At 43.7% G+C, this 20,676-nt stretch overlaps 2 protein-coding genes across 4 annotated transcripts in view; one reads left to right on the top strand and one right to left on the bottom strand.

Annotated features, from left to right (window-relative positions):
* The window catches only part of LOC306828871 (LIM and calponin homology domains-containing protein 1-like), a 72,283-nt gene extending 58,514 nt beyond the window's left edge, over nt 1-13,769 (top strand). For all 3 annotated transcript variants that reach the window (XM_079351598.1, XM_079351600.1, XM_079351599.1), the window contains 18 exons: nt 861-987; nt 1,276-1,433; nt 1,702-2,179; nt 3,439-3,747; nt 4,070-4,169; nt 4,323-4,423; nt 4,505-4,613; nt 5,090-5,164; nt 5,995-6,023; nt 6,672-6,785; nt 8,607-8,699; nt 8,913-9,077; nt 9,212-9,306; nt 9,572-9,733; nt 10,355-10,450; nt 11,266-11,374; nt 11,649-11,751; nt 12,514-13,769. In XM_079351598.1, coding sequence (XP_079207724.1) covers nt 861-987; nt 1,276-1,433; nt 1,702-2,179; nt 3,439-3,747; nt 4,070-4,169; nt 4,323-4,423; nt 4,505-4,613; nt 5,090-5,164; nt 5,995-6,023; nt 6,672-6,785; nt 8,607-8,699; nt 8,913-9,077; nt 9,212-9,306; nt 9,572-9,733; nt 10,355-10,450; nt 11,266-11,374; nt 11,649-11,751; nt 12,514-12,539 — 2,449 coding nt within the window. In that variant the 3' untranslated portion in view covers nt 12,540-13,769. The remainder of the gene's footprint in view (nt 1-860; nt 988-1,275; nt 1,434-1,701; nt 2,180-3,438; nt 3,748-4,069; nt 4,170-4,322; nt 4,424-4,504; nt 4,614-5,089; nt 5,165-5,994; nt 6,024-6,671; nt 6,786-8,606; nt 8,700-8,912; nt 9,078-9,211; nt 9,307-9,571; nt 9,734-10,354; nt 10,451-11,265; nt 11,375-11,648; nt 11,752-12,513) is intronic.
* A 3,511-nt stretch (nt 13,770-17,280) lies between these two features.
* Nucleotides 17,281-19,591, bottom strand: phox2bb (paired like homeobox 2Bb). The gene is made up of 3 exons (XM_079352532.1): nt 19,099-19,591; nt 18,266-18,453; nt 17,281-17,822 (listed from the first exon to the last, which is right to left on the bottom strand). Exons 1-3 carry the CDS (start codon nt 19,337-19,339, stop codon nt 17,394-17,396), a joined length of 858 nt encoding a protein of 285 aa, XP_079208658.1. The 5' UTR covers nt 19,340-19,591; the 3' UTR covers nt 17,281-17,393.
* Between the last annotated feature and the right edge of the window lie 1,085 nt (nt 19,592-20,676).

Raw genomic sequence — 20,676 nt, 5'->3', positions numbered from 1 at the left:
GCTTCTGCCAGCTGCATGTTTTATGTGACAGCTTTCTCACCCCATCCTTTTACAATACTTACTCAACATGTAACTTAATATACAGATGGTTGAAAAAGAACATCATCTGCAGGTTTCATGAAGCAGGTGAAAGGATTCAGAAGCAGGAGATGATTGAAAAGCTTGTGTTGATATATTCTGTTTGAGTGAAGTCCATCCAACTCTCTCCTGCTTTGTTGCCTTAAACCTGCTATGAACCAACATTACAACAGCATGCTTTAACCCTCCTGACTGAACCATGTGTTGACTTTCTGTAACTAGTGTTTTAAGAACGTCCTCCCTTGATACTCGCATCAAATCTGTACAAACGTTGGACTGTGCCTCGTGGTAATATGGGATTATTTAAAAGATGACATTCAGGTTGCTTACAGGAAGACATGTCCAATAACTTTGTTTTCTGAAGAAATGTGAATATTAATTTTTATTCCGGTCATGCTTAATGCACTCAGTACTGAAGGAAACGTGTTGTTTGTTTTTCTGTGCTCGAGCCATCGGTTACATTTTAGTCACTTCTCATCTTTAATTGAATCATTCTTGTGTTGTGTTTTGTCTTTAAAACGTATCTGTGAATGGCTTTAAATAGTTTTCAGATGCCTCTGCTGAGTCTTGGAAAAGTCCATGATCTCAGTGTTTCCTCTTCGACATGACCTTTGACATAAAGCCCAACATTTGAACACGCATACAAAACGCCCAATGCAGTCAGACTTCTGTAAACTCACTAAAATACCTCCAATAAGTCCTGTGTCAGAATCAGATTTCACCATCTTCACCATCTTCATTCACTGTGTGTCTGTGTTTCCCTCCCCCCTCGCCCCCTTCAGGAGTGTGAGTATGATCGACATGCGCGCTGAGGAAGAGGCCCACATGCAGCCCCACAGTCAGGTGCGTCATGAACTGATGCACAACCAGTACAACCAGATGAAAGAAGAGGAGGATCACTGGCAGGATGTGAGTTTCACAGCTTTATCTGACTCCGCTTCAATGTCCTGATATCTTTAAGGATGGTCCTATAATATAATAAGATCACTTTTAAGTTAATGTCTCATCTGTGCAGATTTTGTTTTTTCTCTCTATTGTGTCAGTTTGTGTTCGTGATTTGAATGCATTCAGATCATTCAAGTACAAATCTCAGTTTTTGCTCGATTTAAAAAAAGCTTAATTCAGTTTTATAGCAGCAGTGCTGCGGTGCCGAGCTATTTCTGCTTGAAACTGAAGCACTTCCAATATGTGTGTCAGGACCTGGCCCGATGGAAAAGTAGGAGGAGGAGTGTTTCCCAGGACCTGATCAAGAAGGAGGAGGAGAGGAAGATGATGGAGCGGTTGGTAACAGGAGACGCCTGTATCTCGGAGAGGAGGAGAAGCATCAAGACCTACAGAGAGATCGTTCAAGACAAGTAGGTGAAACAAACACAAGCGTGGTGTTTCGATTTATACCATGAAACGTTTCCTGTGTGACTTCCTGCAGGGTGTTGATTAAAAAACACTGAATAAAGAACATTTAATAGAATCAGTGTCAGGCTATTTTTGGCCACATTCAAGGACTTGTAAACGTTGCTCTCTCTTAAACAATGAACCAAAAACTAATATAAAGTTGTGAAGAGTGAAAATCCTATTAGTTATGGTTTTGTTTTTAAACTCCTTCACCTGGTTGGTCTTGAACAGGGAGCGTCGAGAGGAGGAGCTGCGTAATGCCTACAGAAGAGCCAGAACGCCGGAGGAGGCTTCCAGCATCCTCCAACGCTACGCTCAGCGCTTCTCCATCAGCGACGCCGTGCTGGAACGCCTACAGCTGCCGAAGCTGCTCGACCGCAGCATATCCGCTGACCCCTCCTATCCCGGCTCGCCCTTCCCTCTCTCCCTGTCCCCCTCCCCAACCACCCCGGACCCCTTCGACATGGACCCAAACGGACCCATGAAATATCTGCGCCAGCAGTCAGCCCCGGCTCCAAAGTTCACTTCTACGCTGGAGGCACGAATCGAGGAGTTTCCCAAAGACTCGTCACACCAGCGGCCTCAGATTCGTTCTCGCTCGTCTGAGCCGCCTTCCACCCGAGGCCTGTCGCCAAAACCAGTGCCTTTGCTGACGCCCAAGCCTTACTTCCAGTCCCGACCCACAGCAGCTGAGCCATGGCCAAGCAAGGTGAGAAGACTGATGCAGTTATGTTTAATCAAATGCCACACAGATTGGCTTTTCCTTTGGCTCCTGTATTATCTCCCCGCTGCGCTGCATCTACAAAAGAAGGAGACGTAGCTGCTGTGACATCACATTGTTTGTGGACTTCCTTTTATAAAACCTTAGTTGAACATTTTTACTTTAAAGGTGAGCCTATCTGGACACATCTTGTAAGTGTAACCAAACCGGTTCAGCATTGAGCATGCTGACAGTCTCGACCACTTTACATGAGGTAACTTCCCACTGTTGGCCGCTCTCCTCACATGCTGTTGGGTAAATCCCCCCCTCCGACTCTCTTGGCAGTTACATTAGCATGCCACAGATCCACCATGGTGATGAGCCGGCCGGTTTCTAGGAAAACACAAGACTTCCCCTCCCAGTACAAGCATGTAATGTTTCAATTTAGCTCAAAGTACTCTCGGCAGGATCCATTTCCTTTTCTTCTGGAAAAATTGCCAAATGGGAATATTTTAAAATGAGCTCTTGTGTTTTGGTGTGGCGGGCGGGGAGGGAGGGCGGGTTATTACCGGACCTAATGGAGCCCAGCGCTTTTCTGGAATGTCTTGTCAGGAGTCTGAGCGGAGCCCGGCTTTGAATGGCTCCCTCTGTTCCCTATTGACTTAAGAAGTTGACAAGTAGGGTCCTCTCAATGTGAAGTGGGCTCCCAGCAGACAAAGAGCGCCCACACAGACTGCTCGGGGAAGGGATGAGAAGGTGGAGGCGGCGGGGTGCAGACTGAGAGCCCGCATTCACCCAACTCCAGCGCAGTGTCTTAAGTTACCGCTAACCAGGAGCTCCTCACACATACATTAGTGGCTCTTTGTGAAAGAGCCAGCATGGTGTTGTGAGCAAGATGAATAGCTAATAACGAACAGAGATGAGAGGCCGATAATGACCACCAAATGAGGGCACTGAGTTTGCGGCCGTGGAGTTTCTTGCAATTTTTTTCATTTCGTCAACATAGAATTTATTCCTAAAACACAGAGTGAGCAACAGAAGACTTCAGTCTGTTTTTTCCGCTAACCCTAAACCACAAGAGTGAACACGAATCAGACAATGAAGTTAAAATCAAATTCTCCCATTTGGCCGAACGTTTCTACAACTTTCTCAACTGCTCACATTTGAATTCATCTGGACGAACATGCAGGACAGAATGTGTTGCCCTTATCGAGCCCAGTACTAAATGTGTGATGATATCCACCATTAAACCTTTTTGTCTGATTCAGGCGGATGGTTTGCTTCGAGTCAACGGCGACGTAGGAAGTGCGCCAACCTCGCCGGAGAGTCAAGGAAGGGAATCTCCTCCTCATTTCCAGGCGTCCACTTCCAACACCGATAACAACACTGTGGACGCTCCTTCGTCAGCTGCCCCAGCCACGCACAGTCAGCCCGCCGCCTCAAACGCAGGAGAAAGCCCGCTTTGCACGAAGGCAACGGAGGAACCAAGCGGAGCAGAGACGGCTCCTAAGGGCGTCCGAGAAGACAAAGTCAGCGAGCATTCATCGTCACCGAGCCGGCCAACATCTCTCCCATCGGTGAGGACGACAATCTGATTTTATTCAATACAACTAAGGATGTAAATAAAGTTAACACAATCCCAATCTGGATGGTATTCATGTACTACAAAGATCTTTTCTGCGTCTGTTGCAAAAACATTTAGGGAGCCTAATTCAAGCACTTCTGCAAATTGCATCTGTTTTTTAAGGGTCTCAAAATTTAAGTGTCAAAACAGTCAGAAACAATTTGACTTCTTAACATGATATTCAACTGTGCAACTTGGAAAAAAATCATGCTGTGAGGATGCCTCTCTTCTCGAGTTCCTCGCTCACATTGGAAACCATCTGTGACTTTTCCCAGGAGCTGCATAAACCAGAAGAAAGATTTGGGAAGACTGGAAAGCTGCCTGTAGCTGCTCAGGAGAAATCCAACACTGCAGCTCAGGAAGCGACAGTTGCAGGTATGGACAGCATGTTACTATACTGACCCCTTGTGGTTGCTCGTGTCATTACAGCTCATGCAGTGATCCAATCCTACATTAAAACAGGAATCGGAAAACTATAATAAGCAAGGATATTCTCGTGATAATACTTTGTTGTATGTGTGTTTTCAGAAGCTGCACAGGAACTAAAAACTGAACCATCAGGTCAAAACGTCCCGCACGTTGTCCAGGCAGGAGTGAAGAAACAGCAAAGTCAGCCAGTCACGTCACAGGTGAGGCTGCTAAACAAACTGAGATTCACTTTTGACAATGAAGCGAAGAAACGTCCAACAGATGTTTGAATCTGTCTGCAGGCGAGTGTTCCCAGTCTGCAGGAGTCTTCACAGAGACGGGAGGAGTTACCCAGTCTGGCTGCACCGGGATCGTTTGGACACCACCACACGCCAAAGGAAACGTCAGCAGGTCGGTGAAATCCTTCCATCCAAACACCAGCACAGCAGCTTCTTTTCCATACATCTCCTGGTTTTCTTAGTTTGATTAGCGTTTTCCTCCTTGGCCAGTTTTTCCATTTTGCTTTTCAGCCTTAACCTCGTTCTGTTCTGTTGTGACTACAAGCAACCTATTCTGCAAGAGAGACAAATACCTGCTTCCCTTTTTTAATCTCTTCAACTCAGCAGATTGAGGATTATTTTAAAAGGGCTATTTGAATGTAAACATGCACAGAAGCTAGTAGGACCTTTGGTTTAATAAACACATTTGTGCCTTCAGCAGTAAAGAAGCTGAAATATTAAAAACCCTCCCTAATTCTCTTGATGCCCACACCAACCCCCCTGGTTTTGACATTTCTTTACCCTTTATCGGTTCTCTCCCTCCTTCCCTTCCTTCCCTTATTCCCTCCCCTTCCTCCCACCTACATATTTTTTTTTATTTCGCTTTAGAGTTTGAAAACAGTGTCAGGTCTCCGCTGGCAACCAGCAACCCTAAGTTACGCTGGGAGTTCTTCGCTCCGCCAGGTAAACACTTTTCTTTTCCTCGGTGGAGATCATGTTCCATCCCACTGGGTGCTGAATGCACAGGGTTTCCCTGCTGTTTCTTCAGGGGCTTGCCAACAGCTCTGTAGTCCCATCGTCTCGTCTTTACTCATCTCTCTGTTCTAAAAGCCTTTAACTCATCAGTGTGTCGTCATTGTTTCAGAGTCCATTTGATTCAGATCAGGATTGAGAATCGAGGGATTTAAAGAGTGGCAATGTTATCAAGTTTTCATGTTATTTTAACTGTTTAAAAGAATTAAATGTTTCTGTTGCCATTCACGGAAGAATGTGAGACATATTACATATGAAAAAAAACATAAACATAGTTTAATTTTTCTAAAATGTTCACCTCAAAGTTATAAAAAAAATAAATAAACGCTTTTACCGTTGCAGCTACAGTGGCTAGTTCTGCACAGTCAAGTTGTCTAAAAAAAAATCCCATAAAAGAAGTAAGAACTATGATTGATTTTTTTTTTTTTAAATGATTAAAAATGGCGGCTGAACTGATCTTCAGAGATGATGAGTTTCATGTTTGCCTCAGTGTGCTCTTCATTGCTTGCTGTATTTTTAGATTCAAACATCTGCATCGCTCCGACCCTGAGGGATCGATCAGAGATAGATATCTGAATCCAGTGAACATGGAGACTGTCTTTGTCGTCTTTCATCTGCATCTTAAACTCCTGAGCTTGTCAAAATAATGCTCGGCACGATCCATCATGTTTTCTGCTTCAGATGGCTTTCGTTTGTTTGTTTGAATCTCATCTTTGTTGTGATTGTGTTTTAACTTGTCTTCCCCCACGTTTGCTCCGCAGAAGGGACGGAGAAGGATAGCCGTGGAAACGTGAGTAAAAAGCTTCATGAAAAACCCTTTTACTGTTTCTCATCATGTCTTGAGTTACAGTCTTTGAGTTTCCTTAACTTCATAAATGAAACCTAACCTAGCTTCAATCTTTTTTATTGTAACATCCAACACGCAACATCCTAGAATAAACATATTAGAAACATTGAGTAGGCTGATTATTTCCCACAATCCCAAAGAACATATATATTTGCTTTAAGAGCATCTTTTAAAATGGTCAACTCCATCTCATAGGTCACACTGAGCTGTTTGTGTAGCATGCCAGACGAGGCTGCTGTAGAACGGCCGAGACTGCGTTTGTTTTCCTTTTAAGCTCATCTGTCTCTCTCTCTGTCTCCTCTCTCCTTAGTAGGAGTCCTTTGGCTAGCATTGGAGTAGTGCTGTCGTGGTAGACCAACTATTTCTGTCTCCTCCCTTCCCTTCTTCTTTTCCTGTGGTGGATGTGTGTGTGTGCACATTGTGTGTGTGTGTGTGTGTGTGTGTGGGATCACGTGGGCTCCATGGTCGGGTGTGACTGTGTCTGTGTGCCAATGGCCGTCGTTTTGTCGGCGTGGATGTGTGCATGAATATGTGTATTTGTGCATGTGTGTGTGTGTGTGTGTGTGTGTGTGTGTTGTTGGTGTCTATCAGGTGTCAGAACCGGTGTTGCCCCAGGCCAGGCGGCCTGACCGCTGGTCTTGGGACCCGGATGAGGAGCGAAAGCGTCAGCAAAGGTGGCAGCAAGAGCAGGAGCGCATGCTGCAGGTACACAGTAGAGCATGGCGCATGAGTCTGCAAGGTTAGGGGTTCAGTTTATGATGCCTGTATAGAGGTACGAGCAAGGCAGTACCTGTGAGGACTAGGATCACTTTTTGTTCACAGCATTTTAAGAGATTAAACAAGTGAAGGAAGAAATAATAGAAAAGGGTAAATTTACCCACAGAAAAAAATCAGGTTGATTGAAGTGGCAATTTGAATTAAGCTTGATATTCTTTTATTTGTCTTTTTGTATTTGAACATAGCTGATGTCCAAGTTCAGCTATGGAGCTTTGCAATGAGCAACTACAGCTTCCCTATGTGCACATTAAATTCAGCTATAACATGATCATTGACGACTTGAGCTCTCAGAGACACTGCATGAATAATTTGTCTGCTGAAGCGGAAGATGTCTTGTGTCTGGTTATAAATATTAACAGTTTAACCGTGGAGTGAAGCAGGTCCTCAGTTCAGCTGTGATCAAAGGAAGATCAGGAAAGGGAAAAGTTGTTTTTCTGTTTGGAAATATTTCACCTTCTTTTACAAATCCAGCTCAAAAAGCACAGTATGTGAAAGTTACTCTTTAAGAGGGTTTAAACCACGTGTCAGGACACAAGCAGCTTTGTGAGAGCGAGGAGTCAGGGGGGTGAACCACCTTTCAATCCTACTTGCACATCTTGCCTCCATGTTGGTTTTGATATTGAGCATATCCTTCGAGAGCTCACACCATCGCCACTCCTGTGCACAAGATCACCACTAGAGGGCGATTTTGTGCAGCGGAAGAACCGCCGCTGTGTTGTTGCTGTTTTCCTCAGCTCACAGTTTCCATATGAACCACACACACACACACACACACACACACACACACTCACACACACATTTGCTCACACAAATGCTTCGTCCTAAGTTGCTGCTGTTGCTGCTGCCCAAAACACTCTCTCTCTCTCTCCTCGGCCAATCAGAGGTTCATGTCAGGTCCACATGTTTCATTCTGTTAAAAGTATTCATTGCTGTCTATGATGCACTGTACTCACCTGCAGTGTAATCTTGATGAATATATTTTCCAAACATCAGTGATAAGAGCAGATTCCTGTGCTTGCTGGTTGTTGCAGGACTGTTTGAGATGAGACACGTTGAAGTGGATGAATGTTTGGTGCATCGACGTGCTTCTTACCTACCTCTGTGTTTCTGTTTCCTCGCTGTGCCGCGATCCCTTTTTCTGTCTTCTGTCTTGATTTATCTGCTTCCTCCCTAAATCCTGGAGCGATGCATGTGGCCGTCGTTCTAGGGGTTTCCTACACATTCTGAAAGGAGTTTTGAAAAAAACTTGGGTTTATCTAGAATGTGACGTTAAAAAGTCAGTGGGATGGTCATGATTCTCGGGCACTATTTTAGTTTTAAAACACCATTTGTGTGAAGATTGTGTAGGAACCCTCTGCTCCACTGTCTCTGCATGCTCTTATGTAGCCTTTTGTCCACAGTGACTGCTTTTGTTGCTTTTGCTTGCTGTGTAGCCTTTACACACAAGTATCAAAGCTAGAAACCTATTCATTCATTCATGCTCTGTTAGTTAAGTATACTGATACTGAGGGCATCCAACATGGTCATATTATGAGTTTACCAGTAATTACAGTAGTGTTTGGATCAGGTAAAGCTGCATGCATTATTGATATTGAGTCATCCACTGAAGCCCTCTTTGATGCTGAATATATGTCTGTGCATCATCTCTGTTTTCCTGCCAAAATAGCCTCAGTCTTCCTTCCTTCCTTCCTTCCTTCCTTCGTTTGAGGCTCTGTGCTGTATGTCATGTGTCTGTTGCCTTGGTAACAGGAGAAGTACCGGCGCGAGCAGGAGAAGCTGAAGGAGGAGTGGGAGAAGGCGCAGAGAGAGGTGGCGGAGGAGGAGAGGAAGTATCACGAGGAGGTGTGTGCATGCTGGAGGGCACATGTTGCACCTAACATGTGTTTCTTTGGTGTCTCATGAACATGGTGTAACGTTGTTATTATTACACGTGAAGGTGTACATTACTGCAAATGTGATTTGGATCGAAGACCAAAGTAGATTTCCTGTCTGATTATCTTACCCTTGGTTGGACTCTTGCTGTGGATAACTGACCCAGCTCTTGTGTTACAACAGGAGCGGAGGATTCTGGAGGAGACCGTGACCCCTCTGACTCCCCGCTCCTCAGCCCTGCCCTCCCCGAGCCGAAGCGAGGTGTCCTTCACCTCGGCCCCCCAGGACCACATCGTCCGCTCGCTGGCTGACTGGGAACGCAAGCAGGAGCTCCTGGAGAGGCAGTCGGTGAATGTCATATTCACTGATTTCACATTGTTTGTTGCGTTTGTGTTCACGAAATCGTCGGAGAGGGCGCAGTGTGTTTTCAGTTTGATTGGTCGTTCAGCTTACTGTCCTCTGTTTGTGATTGGACTGCACAGAAGGGGAGCACAGAGAGCGTGGAGTGGAGGAGGAGAGAAAACGACAGGACCAGTGACATTAGCACTGCGGATGACAGCATGAAAACAGCCAGAAGGTTTGTGAACGAGCTCAACGACTGGTCGATAATTCAGCTCATACTTTGAGCGACAGAGGATTTGCTCTCCTTCCACATCCAGTGAAGTGGTTTCCAAACTGTTTCCCGCTAGACCCCCCGCTGGCAGAAACAAATATTTTCAACACATACACATCGCTACAACCCATACACACTAAACACACACTGTCAATATTTGCTAACAAAGTTCCTATACACAAAAAAAAATACACAAGGAATTTATCTTAATGTTTTTTCTGACCCTCAGCTCGGTGAGTCAGAGTGTTAGTCAAGCAGGAACATTCGCTCACAGTTTGCAGAACGGCCAAAAACTTCCCCAGGTGGCGACCAAAACCTCGACCCCAGCGAAGAAACAGCAGCAGGCCACAGCGGACAGCAGCAAGCCCGACCGGCCAGCAGGAGACAGGAGGTGTGTGAGAAAAGTTCTGTTTGGCTTTAGTTCAGTGCCTTTCAGATTGAACAACTATTGTGTCTTATGTAGAAGTATTTCAGAGCAGTGCCTCACTCATAACATGTAAGATTTTAAACCCAACCAGGTAAACATAAAGAACAGAGTTACAGTTACTACAACAGAGGGTTCATTTTAGGGGTTTCTTTCTGCCCTTTAAACTGTAACTAGTTTACATGTCTGTCTTTGCCCTCAAGCATCATCAAACTGTTGCTTCTAAATGAACTCCATCCACATGCAGCACGGCTGTAGATGCACTTTTGAAAGAGCTTCAGAAAGAGTAGCTGCAAAGCAACAACTTTAATTCACCTGTTTGGCCAGCAGGCGGCGTCTTGTGCCTTTATTTCATCTTCACCGTCTTCCTCAACCTGCTCAGTGATAAGAAGAGTTTATAGAATCACGCCTTTCAGACACACGTAACACGGCGTTTTAAAGAATAAAGTGAACAGTGATTTGTTCCAAACATGAAGCAGGTTTAGGTTGTTCTGGCTCTGATTGGTTCGTGTCTGACACGAGCAGCCAATACAGAGTCGCTGCAAGCTGTGAGTCATCATCATGTTGCATGTTGCTGTCCATTTCCAGGATTGGTCCCATTGACAATAACAAGGGACGCAGCGCATCAAAAGCCCCCGCACCATGTCCACCACCTCCAGACACTCTGCCTCCAGCACCCAACAGGTACCGCATCACAAACAGCCCGCACGGGGGGAGGGGGTGTGTGTGTGTGTGTGTGTGTGTGGGGGGGGGGGGGGGGGGGCTGTCCATTTCTGCAGCGTCATTTTCTGCTTTGCTGCTCACATTGATCGGACCATATCATGACATATCTCAGAAGCAAGGACCACTGAAAGCAGTCGGGACTATAATTCAGTATATGCACTTTTGTATTTTATGTGCAAAAGACACAAAAAGGCGTAACCCCTCCAAGACCTACAGACCAACACGCTTGGAGACAAAACAGTAAACATCAGCTGAAGAAGCCGTCACTGAAGATAAACTGGATGTTGCTCATTATTCCTTTAAAGAAAATGTTGGTGTGATTTAGTTTCTCTGTATTGACATCAGTTCTTTATGTCACTTCCTGTCTCTGCCAATGGTCCAGTTCAGCTAAACGTGTTCAGTGAGCGTCTCCTTCAAGCTGTTTCTTCTTAAGAGCTGCTAAAAGAGCCTGTCTGAAAGCTTTAATTATAATAATATATTAATATATTTTCATAATGATCACCATGTCATAATGTTTTTTTTCATAATTAGATGCACACACAAAACAAGAAAACCAAATATGTACACGAGTACACTCCCACCCTAACCAGTAAATAAACCAACAACAACAAATATACAGAAATGAAGAATAATGAAATAAAAGAAAAGGCTAGTAAACATTTCAGTGAGTGAAGATATTCCTACTCATCCACAAAACCTGCATATTTTATTTCAAAGCACCCAAACTGCTGAACCTCTTTTAACAGAAGAGAGAACTGTGTGTTTGTCTCCTGTAGGTCCGTCAGTGGAAAGAAGCTTTGCTCCAGCTGCGGGCAGCCGTTAGGAAAAGGGGCGGCCATGATCATAGAGACACTCAGCCTCTACTTCCACATTCAATGCTTTAAGGTTGGTGACTCAGAGAGAGAGAGGAGAGTTCTCATACGTTCTTCACATGTCCAGGTTCTGTCTTTCTCCATCAGTTTGTTTTATGACTTTAATTGTTGATATTTCAACATCTGACATGCGTAGTGCTGAAACACTGCGATCAGCGTGACACGTCCTCTTCTCATCCTCACGATTCTCCCCAGAAGTCAGCAGATGTAGTTGTTCTTTGAAAGCGAAGGATTGTGAAACATTTCACCTAAACTACCAGCTGATTAATGACGTTCTCTCTTTACAGTGCGGGGTGTGTAAAGGACAGTTGGGTGACACGACCACGGGGACAGACGTCCGGATCAGAAACGGCCTCCTCAACTGCCACCAGTGCTACATCCGCTCCCGCTGTAAGTCCCATTTATGTCTCTCTCTCTCTCTCTCTCTCTCTCTCTCTCTCTCTCACTCTCTCTCTCTCTCTCTCTCTCTCACTCTCTCTCTCTCTCTCTCTCTCTCTCTCTCTCTCTCTCTCTCACTTAAATCTAAACCTTTTCTGTTTCATAAAGCTCAAAATGAAAGTGGTTGATCGTGCTCTTAAAGCTGTGAATAGATTGAGATGTTGTTGTTCCTTTTTGTTGGGTTAACGTCCATACTTCATGTTTTTTCTGATTAAAAGTGTTCAATAAGTGGATGGTGTTGTAGAATAAAAAGTAAACGCAGCGCTCTTAAAGCGGTGAGAAGACCAGAGAGAGGTTTGTGTGACTCATTGTTTTCAGAGTGAAGGCGACACTTCATGATATAGAAACGTGAGGTGCCTATCAAAGGCTTCGCTCCTTATTGCAGCCCTGCAGTGTGACTAATAAGACCAGAGTGTTTTAATATAAAACTTCGACCCAGAGCCGCTTTCATAAAGAAGCGTCTCGGAGGCTTCTGAAGCTGTGTCAGGAGAAGAAAAACAAACTTTCTGTCCCTCTCACCTTGTCTCACCTCACATCTCAGCAGCTGTCGTTATTTAAGGATCAGAAAAACCACAAAATCAAATCAAAGGACCGCTCAAGTCCTTATCCACCATTAATAGATTTTCTTTCATTTGAGCTTTGATCGTGTCACCTTAAAATCCCAAACTAAAAACTGTGGCTTTCCCTTTCTTTCTCCTTCTTCTTCCTTTCAAGCGGCCGGACAGCCAACCACGTTGTGACGCTCGACGGAAAGCACTAAGTTCACGGAAGAACCCCCCCATCTCTTTTTAAACCGATTATCTGCAAATCATGTCCTTCACAGCGTGTCGGGATCTTTGCATCCTCTGCAGTTCAATAACCAATGAAGACTCATCACGGGGAGGGGGATCTGAGGGACAGTCTTAAGAAAAGAAAAAAACATCTCTTCTTCGTGTTTGTCATCCGAGACGTGAGTGAAATCTGGATTTGATTGGTCCGAGCGACACCGCAGGCTCTGTTTCATCATGCAGCGAGAGAGAGAGAGGGAGAGGGAGGGAGGGACACTGCTCTGGGGCGGCGGCCATGTTGAAAATAAAACACAATAACATTTTACAGATGCATTGAACACACAGATAGAAAAGGAGGCGTTCAAGTCTCCGTCGAGTAGAATCAGATTCTATTTTCCTGATCGGAGCAAATACACCTGTTTTACTTCCACCCAATGGAAACGCAGTATATCAAAGGATTCACCTTTTTTATCATTAAAGAAAGAAAGATGTTCTCATTTTAAAAATACTGGACGTGAGAGGAGCCAGCTCAGACTGGATTTGTTTTCAACAGGCTGAATCATTTTATGCCCCTTTCTTAAAGTTCGTTTAGAAAGAGCAGTCGGGTCACCTCCTGCGTCTCTCCTTCTGTGCTTTTTCATAAATCCGCCTCATATATAAACACGTGTTATGGATGTATAGTTCAAACTTTAGGGCAATAACTCGACATGTGAGCTGCGTCTGGGATGTTTGGCTCACAGCTCCTCGGTCAGCTTTGAGCGTCAGGAGTTCAACGTGCCTTAGAGGAAAAGCAAGGTGATGCAGGAATCACAAACACCGCTTATTTGGTGTTTTTTTTTCTTTCTTTTTTTTTTTCTTTCTTTTTATGATGGTGTCCGGAGGGATTTTGGCCAAATTTGAACTCTTACACTGCAGACACACACAGTGACGCTGCAGCCCTCCCTGACATCACGCTTTACTTCAGTGCTGTTTTATTTAAACACGGACGACATCTTTAATAACAAGCAGTTCAAAGGAACATGTTCGTTGTCTGTTTGGGCAAAAATACAAAGTATATAGAGTAGGGGGAAACCATTGATTTTGTTTTGAATGTGTTACTCTAGAGCGATAAAGATTCTGTATGCTATTCATGAGCTCATTTTTAAAATTGCTCAGTGCTAGGATTCATTTATAAAAAATTAAAAAAAAGACTTAAAAAAAAAATATCACCAGAACACGTTCCATCTAGTGAAACAGCAGAGGAAAAATGAAACAACCAACCAGCAGCAGTCGCACCATGAAAAAAAAAGAAAGATCTGTGCCGTCAGCTGCAACATTTTCACTCGCTTTTTTTTTTTTCTTTCTTTAAAATTTTTAGGAGATGAGCTTCGAGTTTCGTATCATCAATGTTTAAAGAAATGCACGTTTAAGCCTAAAACCAAATGATTTTCTGTATGAAAGCAAACTAGCAGCCTCTTCCTCCTTCTACTCCTCTTCCTCCTCCCTTTTCCCCTCCGCCACCTCCCCCTCCTCATCCTCATCCTCCTCGTCCATCTCCTCCCTCTTCTCCCCCTCCTGCCTCTCTGCCCCCCTTCTCCTCCCTCTCCTCCTCCTCCCCCTCCTTATCCTCCTCGTCCTCCCTCTCCTCCTTCTCCTCTTCTCCTCCTCCTCTTCCTCCTTCTCCCCCCCTCGTCCTCCCTCTCCTCCTCCTCCTCTTCCTCCTTCTCCCCCCCTCATCCTCCTCCTCCTCATCCTCATCCTCCTGCCTCTCTTCCCTCCTCCTCCTCCTTCTCCTCTTCCTTCTCTTCCTCCTCTTCCTCCTCCTCCCCCCCTCGTCCTCCTCCTTTAGCAAAGCTTCTCCTCCGGGCTCATCTCTCCGATCTAAAGTATTTTTAAGCTTCTGTTTCGATGTGTGTTTTTTATTTTTTATCCTCACTTAGTTCTTCAGTAAATCTCCGCTGAGTCTCTTCTCGCGGGGTCTTTGAGACGGAGCTCTGTATCCAGACAGGATAGTTGGGGAATGAAACCTTTAATGTCTGTTCTGTATTTATTGTAATATTCACCTGAACACTATCTGAAATATAGGTTAATTTGATGTTAAAATGCATTGGCATTTATAGCATACTGTATGTTTATAAATAAAATGTTATACATTCAGCCAGGCTGTCGTCTCTTCCTTTTTAATGAAATACAAACACAGTTCATCGGCTGAAAGGAAACAAAGTGGAGAGCATGTCTTACCTCCAACAATCCTCAGATATATTTATGTTTCATATTTTAGACTTTAGAAGAAATGTGAAGTTAAATCTTGGATACATTTATTCAATTTTTTTTTAATATTTGATGTATTTATTCTCGTATCGGTTTATTTCCTCTGATAACCATCTGCTGTGACACCACATGTTCCAAGTTTGGGATCCATAATTCAGGACATTTGCAGCATTTTAGATCATTTTTAACTTGAACAAACAACCTAAAAACACATTGAAATGTTTGATGCTGCAGATTTCTAAAATATCAAATTGGCCGCTTTAGGAGCGAGTCTATAACAACTGAAAGCAAAAACCAGGAGTCTCCTCAGAACTGGAGTTGTGTTGCAGTCTGTCAGCTTCATGCATCACGCTGCTGCTCTCCCCTGAAGGACTTTGAGCGTGCTGACTTTTCTGTTTTCTTTTTGCAGTTGTGCACCTGAAGATTTATTTCTGTTTGAGTATGCTCCTTCTTCTTCTCTTCAAAAACTACCCTCCTATTTTTTTTTGTTATTGCAGGGATATAAACAATCTATCTAATCATCAAACGTTTTTTTAAGTGCAATAACTCGTAATATTTGCTGGTGAGACACCGGAACAGATGCTTCGTCTTATTCTGGGACAAGAGTCAGAATCGAAGCTTTTGTCCCCCTAAAAATCAATCCATTATTTAAATGTATCTGGGGTCACAGATTCTGTTTAGCTGTGAATCTAAAATTGACCTCTTAAGTGTTCACCTTCTGTCTTCAAATTCAAACAATCTATTACAATCAAATTATGACTAAAGCTGGGGATATAAAAAAACTCAAGCCACAAAAAAACCTCAACTGTCCGTGTGTGTGCAATATTTACTCAACAGTCTTTCTTTTACAAACCTCCTTCAAAGTGTCAACCAGCGACAATCAAGCAGTTGAATGCTCAGATTCCAGATCAAGTTTTATTCAATCTAAATATAACTGTTTGTTGTTGACTTTGTCTGGATTGGTTCAAATTCAGACCGAATAGTTTCCATGTTTAGATAGATCATCTGACCATTGCTGGAGCCTCTTTATTTTATTTTATCAAACTTCAAAATACCTTCACATGATACTGAATATTTGCATCTCATGCAGGTCTGAAGGAAAATGTTTCTTTTTCTTGTTTTTTTTTTTAGTTTATTCTGAGTACTGAGAAAAGTGGAGTTGTGCTGTCCTTGGTGCTGAAATGTCTCAGACTATTCAAACAGTCATAACTTCAAACTTTGAATATGTAACACTTCATTCACCCCTTTTTTTTATCACAGAATTACACAATCTTTGTTTGTTTGTTTTTCCAAAGAAAACATGACAAAGCAGCTTGGACTATTATTTGTTTTTTATCATCAACAACCATTTCAATGGTACACCTGGAAAACTATGTGCACATGTAGAAATATTTCCTTCTTAAATATAAGCATTCATTACCTACATATAAATAACTTTCAGATCCGGGACAAAACATGTTACATAATGCTCACAAAATGGAGAAAAAACAAATCATTGTAAAATCAGACAAAGAGACAACATGCAAATAATATCGAAATAAATACAATGTTTGCATCCATTCCCTTTTTATACCCAAAATAAATTCTTCCGAGGGAGCTTTGTAAAACATCCAAAAGACGTGTATGATCGCTCTACGAGGGAGTATGGCCTATGGTTCAACTATAGGAGACAAGAATACGTATTAACACTATACAATTTGAGCCACAAAAACACTGCCGTAGAAAGACACACAAAACATACAGATTTCCTGTCAGAGATGAACATTGCAGTAGTTTGTGCCTTTTTTTCTTCGAGGAAATAATTGTTTTTATATCGATAATTTAAAGAAACTAAACTCTCAGCAAGCCCTGGAATTAAAAAAAAACAAAAACAAACAAACAACAACAACAACACGGCTGTAGGAGGCAGATCCTCTCTGCAGAGAACAGAAAAGCGCAATGCGTCTTGTTGGATAGTTTGGTTGTGTCACAGCGTGGGTTTGTGAGAGAGCATCCTCAGTCATGTTTATCAGACGTCTTTCTAGCAGACAAAGCAGCTGTTGAACTTTGACATTGAGTGTGACATAACGAGGCTCCGTTTACGCATTGATGGCACAACGTGTTTCCAGTGCGCAGACAGACGTGTTGGCTTGAGAATTTGGCGGCAAATTGTTCATTTTAGCAAGTCACTTCATCAAATATTCATTCTTCAGTGATTTTCTCTCAAACGGTCGCCTTAGACATGTTAACGTGCATGTTTACGCATCAACCGAGCTGTCATTTGTTGATTTAAGAACAGCAACATACCCTCTCTCTCTTTTCAGGATTCCTCTAAACCCTTGCAGTTGTTTGAAGAACTCTGCGTTGTAATAATGGACGTAATATGACTTGTCAAGATGGAATATCTCTACAGCAAAAGTGTCCACTGATCACAAGGAAATGTGCGAGGCATAAAAAATAAAATGAGAGAGTTGTCGTATTCTTTTTAACTGCGTGTTATTGTCCTTTAGTCTGTCTCGGGGAATTGCTTTTCAGTCTCCGGAGGACGAGGAGCGTCTCTCCTCTGTACTGCTCTTCTTCCTCCGTGTTGGAGCTCCATTAGAACATGCTGGTCTTTACTAACGTAGCTTTGGCTCCGTTCTGTCTTTGCAAAGACGACAGTACGCTGGCAAACGGCCCGCCCAATGAGTCCGGGATAGACGTGATGCCTCCTGGGGCGGTGGCCCAGCCTTGGCTCGGTGCTGTCACGCCCATGCCGGTCGACACGGAGGTCTTCACCTGGTCCACCTGTCCGTTTCCGGTGGTGTTGACCTGTCCTCCGGTGGGGCTCGGTCCACCGCAGTTGGAGGTCGGGACGGGGTTCGGGCCCGGTCCTCCTGTGCTGTCGGGGTCGGTAGATTTGGTGTCTTTGCTGTCTTCATCTCTGGGGTCCGACTTTTTTCCAGAGTTGGACTTGGCTGCCGCTGCGGCCGCTGCAGCTGCGCGCTCCTGCTTGCGGAACTTGGCACGCCGGTTTTGGAACCAAACCTGGAAAATGGGAAAGGTGCAAAACCAAGATTGTAAACCACCCGAAGTGATTGGTTGATTGACGTGTGCCAAAAAATCAAACTCCGCGTATATAACAGTCAAAATAAATAAACGTCATGCCCAAGAGTGGCTTAAGCACAAGTGAACTAAAACAGTATAAATAATCAATAACAGAATTTGAATATTGCATCTCGATGTCTAAAAGTATCCCTAAAGTCAAAATCTTCTGTGTTGTTTATTGACGCAGAAGAAAACGGGGTGCCAGCCGTCATTATGCAGACGCTTCTTTTTATTTCACATGGCTGATTACACACAATATGTTATGAAGGTTCTGATTTTGAATCATAAATCCCTCCTTGTGCGTAATCGTGCGTAAAGAGAACAAGTTGGCGCTTTTTTTTTTTTTTTTTTTTTTTTTTTTTTAGGAGAGCCGGTGTCTGTACCTGCACTCTGGCTTCAGTCAGATCGATTTTGAGTGCCAGCTCCTCTCGGGTGTAGATGTCCGGGTAGTGCGTTTCAGCAAAAACCCGCTCGAGCTCCTTCAGCTGGGCGCTGGTGAACGTGGTCCGGATGCGCCTCTGCTTCCTCTTCTCGTTCAGTCCGCCGTGATCCGTGAAGAGTTTGTAGGGAACTGTGAAGAAAATAGGAAAGGTACCGTTATAGGTGCAATGGTCTCATCTGTGCAGCAGCAGATATGAGTGTGTGTAATTGCGATGTTGTCACATGGAAGTGAAGTCAAATTCGATATTTTGTATAAAATCCGGTTACGGATGCTGGGCGAAAGCTTTCAATCGTATTAAGCCCCTGATTACCTGTGAATTACTTCAGAATTGATAACGTTGCTGACCTGTGATGCGGTTAATTGTAATGTTAAACTAATTGTTGCTCCTCAGATTGAGGCTCAAGTTTGAAAACTTGTCATAATGTTCCCATCCGCCCCGCGTCTTGCTACTGTAACTCCAATTCGGTGTCAATAATGAGCTTTAGTCTTTGGTTATCTAATTATTTTCGAAGCTTTATGTCTCATCGCAAAGTAAATAAATTATGCCGATCATTTTGGCAGCTTAAGATAATTCTGTTGGCGGTTTTGGGTGTGACTGGGATAGTATAACCCCGTAACCGAATTACCGCTTGCCTGCAATCGCTTCTAACGTGATAAATTCTTTCATTTGTGTAAGCAGATTTCGTTTGGTAAATACTAAACACATTTCCATTTTCAAATGCAATCAAGAGGTCCTATAATACGGTGGGTTGAGGCTCCGGAGCCGCTGCTTACCTGCGGCGTACGGGCTGCTCTGGTGGTCCCGCAAGGTCCCCAGGCTGCAGGAGCCCGGCGTGAGGGACGGACAGCCGGAGGTGGCCCCGAAAGTGGTCCTGATGGGATTGTACTGGAACCCGCTGGCTTGACTGCACGAACTGAAGTCCGCATAGGCCGATGCCAAGCTCGAGGTATCCATCCCGGCCATACATGACTCGTAGGCAGAGGAATTTAGGTAAGAATACTCCATTTTATACATTTGAGAAGGCTCGGTTGAGTTAGAAAGCTGCACTTCCCGGGAAAAAAAAGATAAACAAAAACTACCACCCAAAAAAATGGGTCGGAAAGTAAAAAAAAAAATATAAACCAAAGTGAGGAGACGCGCGGTCTGAACTGGGGGGCAGAAAGGACTTGTTTGGTTTGAACTGGTTGGAAAAAAAGAGGCTGGACGGTGGGTAGATGTTCACTGCTCAGCGCCTGCTCCAAAACTGGCCTCCTTTATAGGAACCTAGCCCTGTTTTATGAAAAGCCCCCTAAGAGCCGCCTAGCCCGAGGTCTCTAGAGCATATAGTCCTCATAATAAACTTGGCTCTTTCCGCTTGGACAATAGCAAAGCGTTTGGTCTTATTGCTAGCGCTTTTTTACATGACAATAACTCATCAGTCTATTGGGCTGGCACTGGGGGCCCGGGCTGTCCAACCTCCCTATCATTGATCCCCTGCATCTCTAATTAGAATTTAATACCACGCCATTACGCAGCCCTCCACCACCACCACCACTCCTCCACCCATCCACCCCACTCCTCTCCAACCACCATCTTGCCCTTTAATTCAATCACACCACTTGGAAATAATGAAAGTTGGGTGACGATTCTCCCTGATCCAATTTTCTCCAAGCTTTTAAGCCTTTTAAGCGACCGTATACCTTGGGCAGGATTTCACATAGTATTCCCCCTCTGCCTCCTCTCTCTGCCCGTCTGCTCCGACTGTTTTCTGCTTCATATTTTGTGCTCTCATCTCCTGCACTGGAGCACAAAGAAATGCACTTTCTGTGCTGGTGTAACAAACACTTTTGATTTCGACAGTAGGCCTATGCACGTTTTCTAAAACAGCTAACATTTCTTTTAGGGCTCATATTTATCAGCAGAAATAGATAATTTCCTCTTCTTTTGATAAAGTCTTTGCAGCAGAAATTGTCCGAGAAATTTCATGTCACAGGAAAAAGGTTTGCAAGAAAAAAAGAGAGAGAGAAAAATCCTATCGTTTTATTCACAGCCACTAAAGGAGTTTATAAAGAAGAATATACAGTGTGTGCACTGAACATGGCTAAGACTATGGCTCGTTTAGATGTGTTTCTCTCTCTCCCATGTGTTTTTGTGCGCGTGCACACCTGTCAAACAAAAAACAAAAAAAAATATTGATACGATAGACGGTTTCTATCACATTTCTCTCTGTAGGTTGTTTAATTTTATTTTTTTTATTTTTTATTGACTAATATTTCATTTGATCTGTGATTTTATTTTTTGCAATGCTGGTTCAAACATATTCAGCTATAAAAAGTTAAACATCAAATATTTATAGAAAAATGATCTTAAAA

The sequence above is a fragment of the Symphodus melops genome, assembly GCF_947650265.1.
Source record: "Symphodus melops genome assembly, chromosome: 9".
NCBI lineage: Eukaryota > Metazoa > Chordata > Actinopteri > Labriformes > Labridae > Symphodus > Symphodus melops.
Note: the sequence above shows the minus strand (reverse complement) of the source record. Positions and strands in the feature narration are given on the sequence as shown.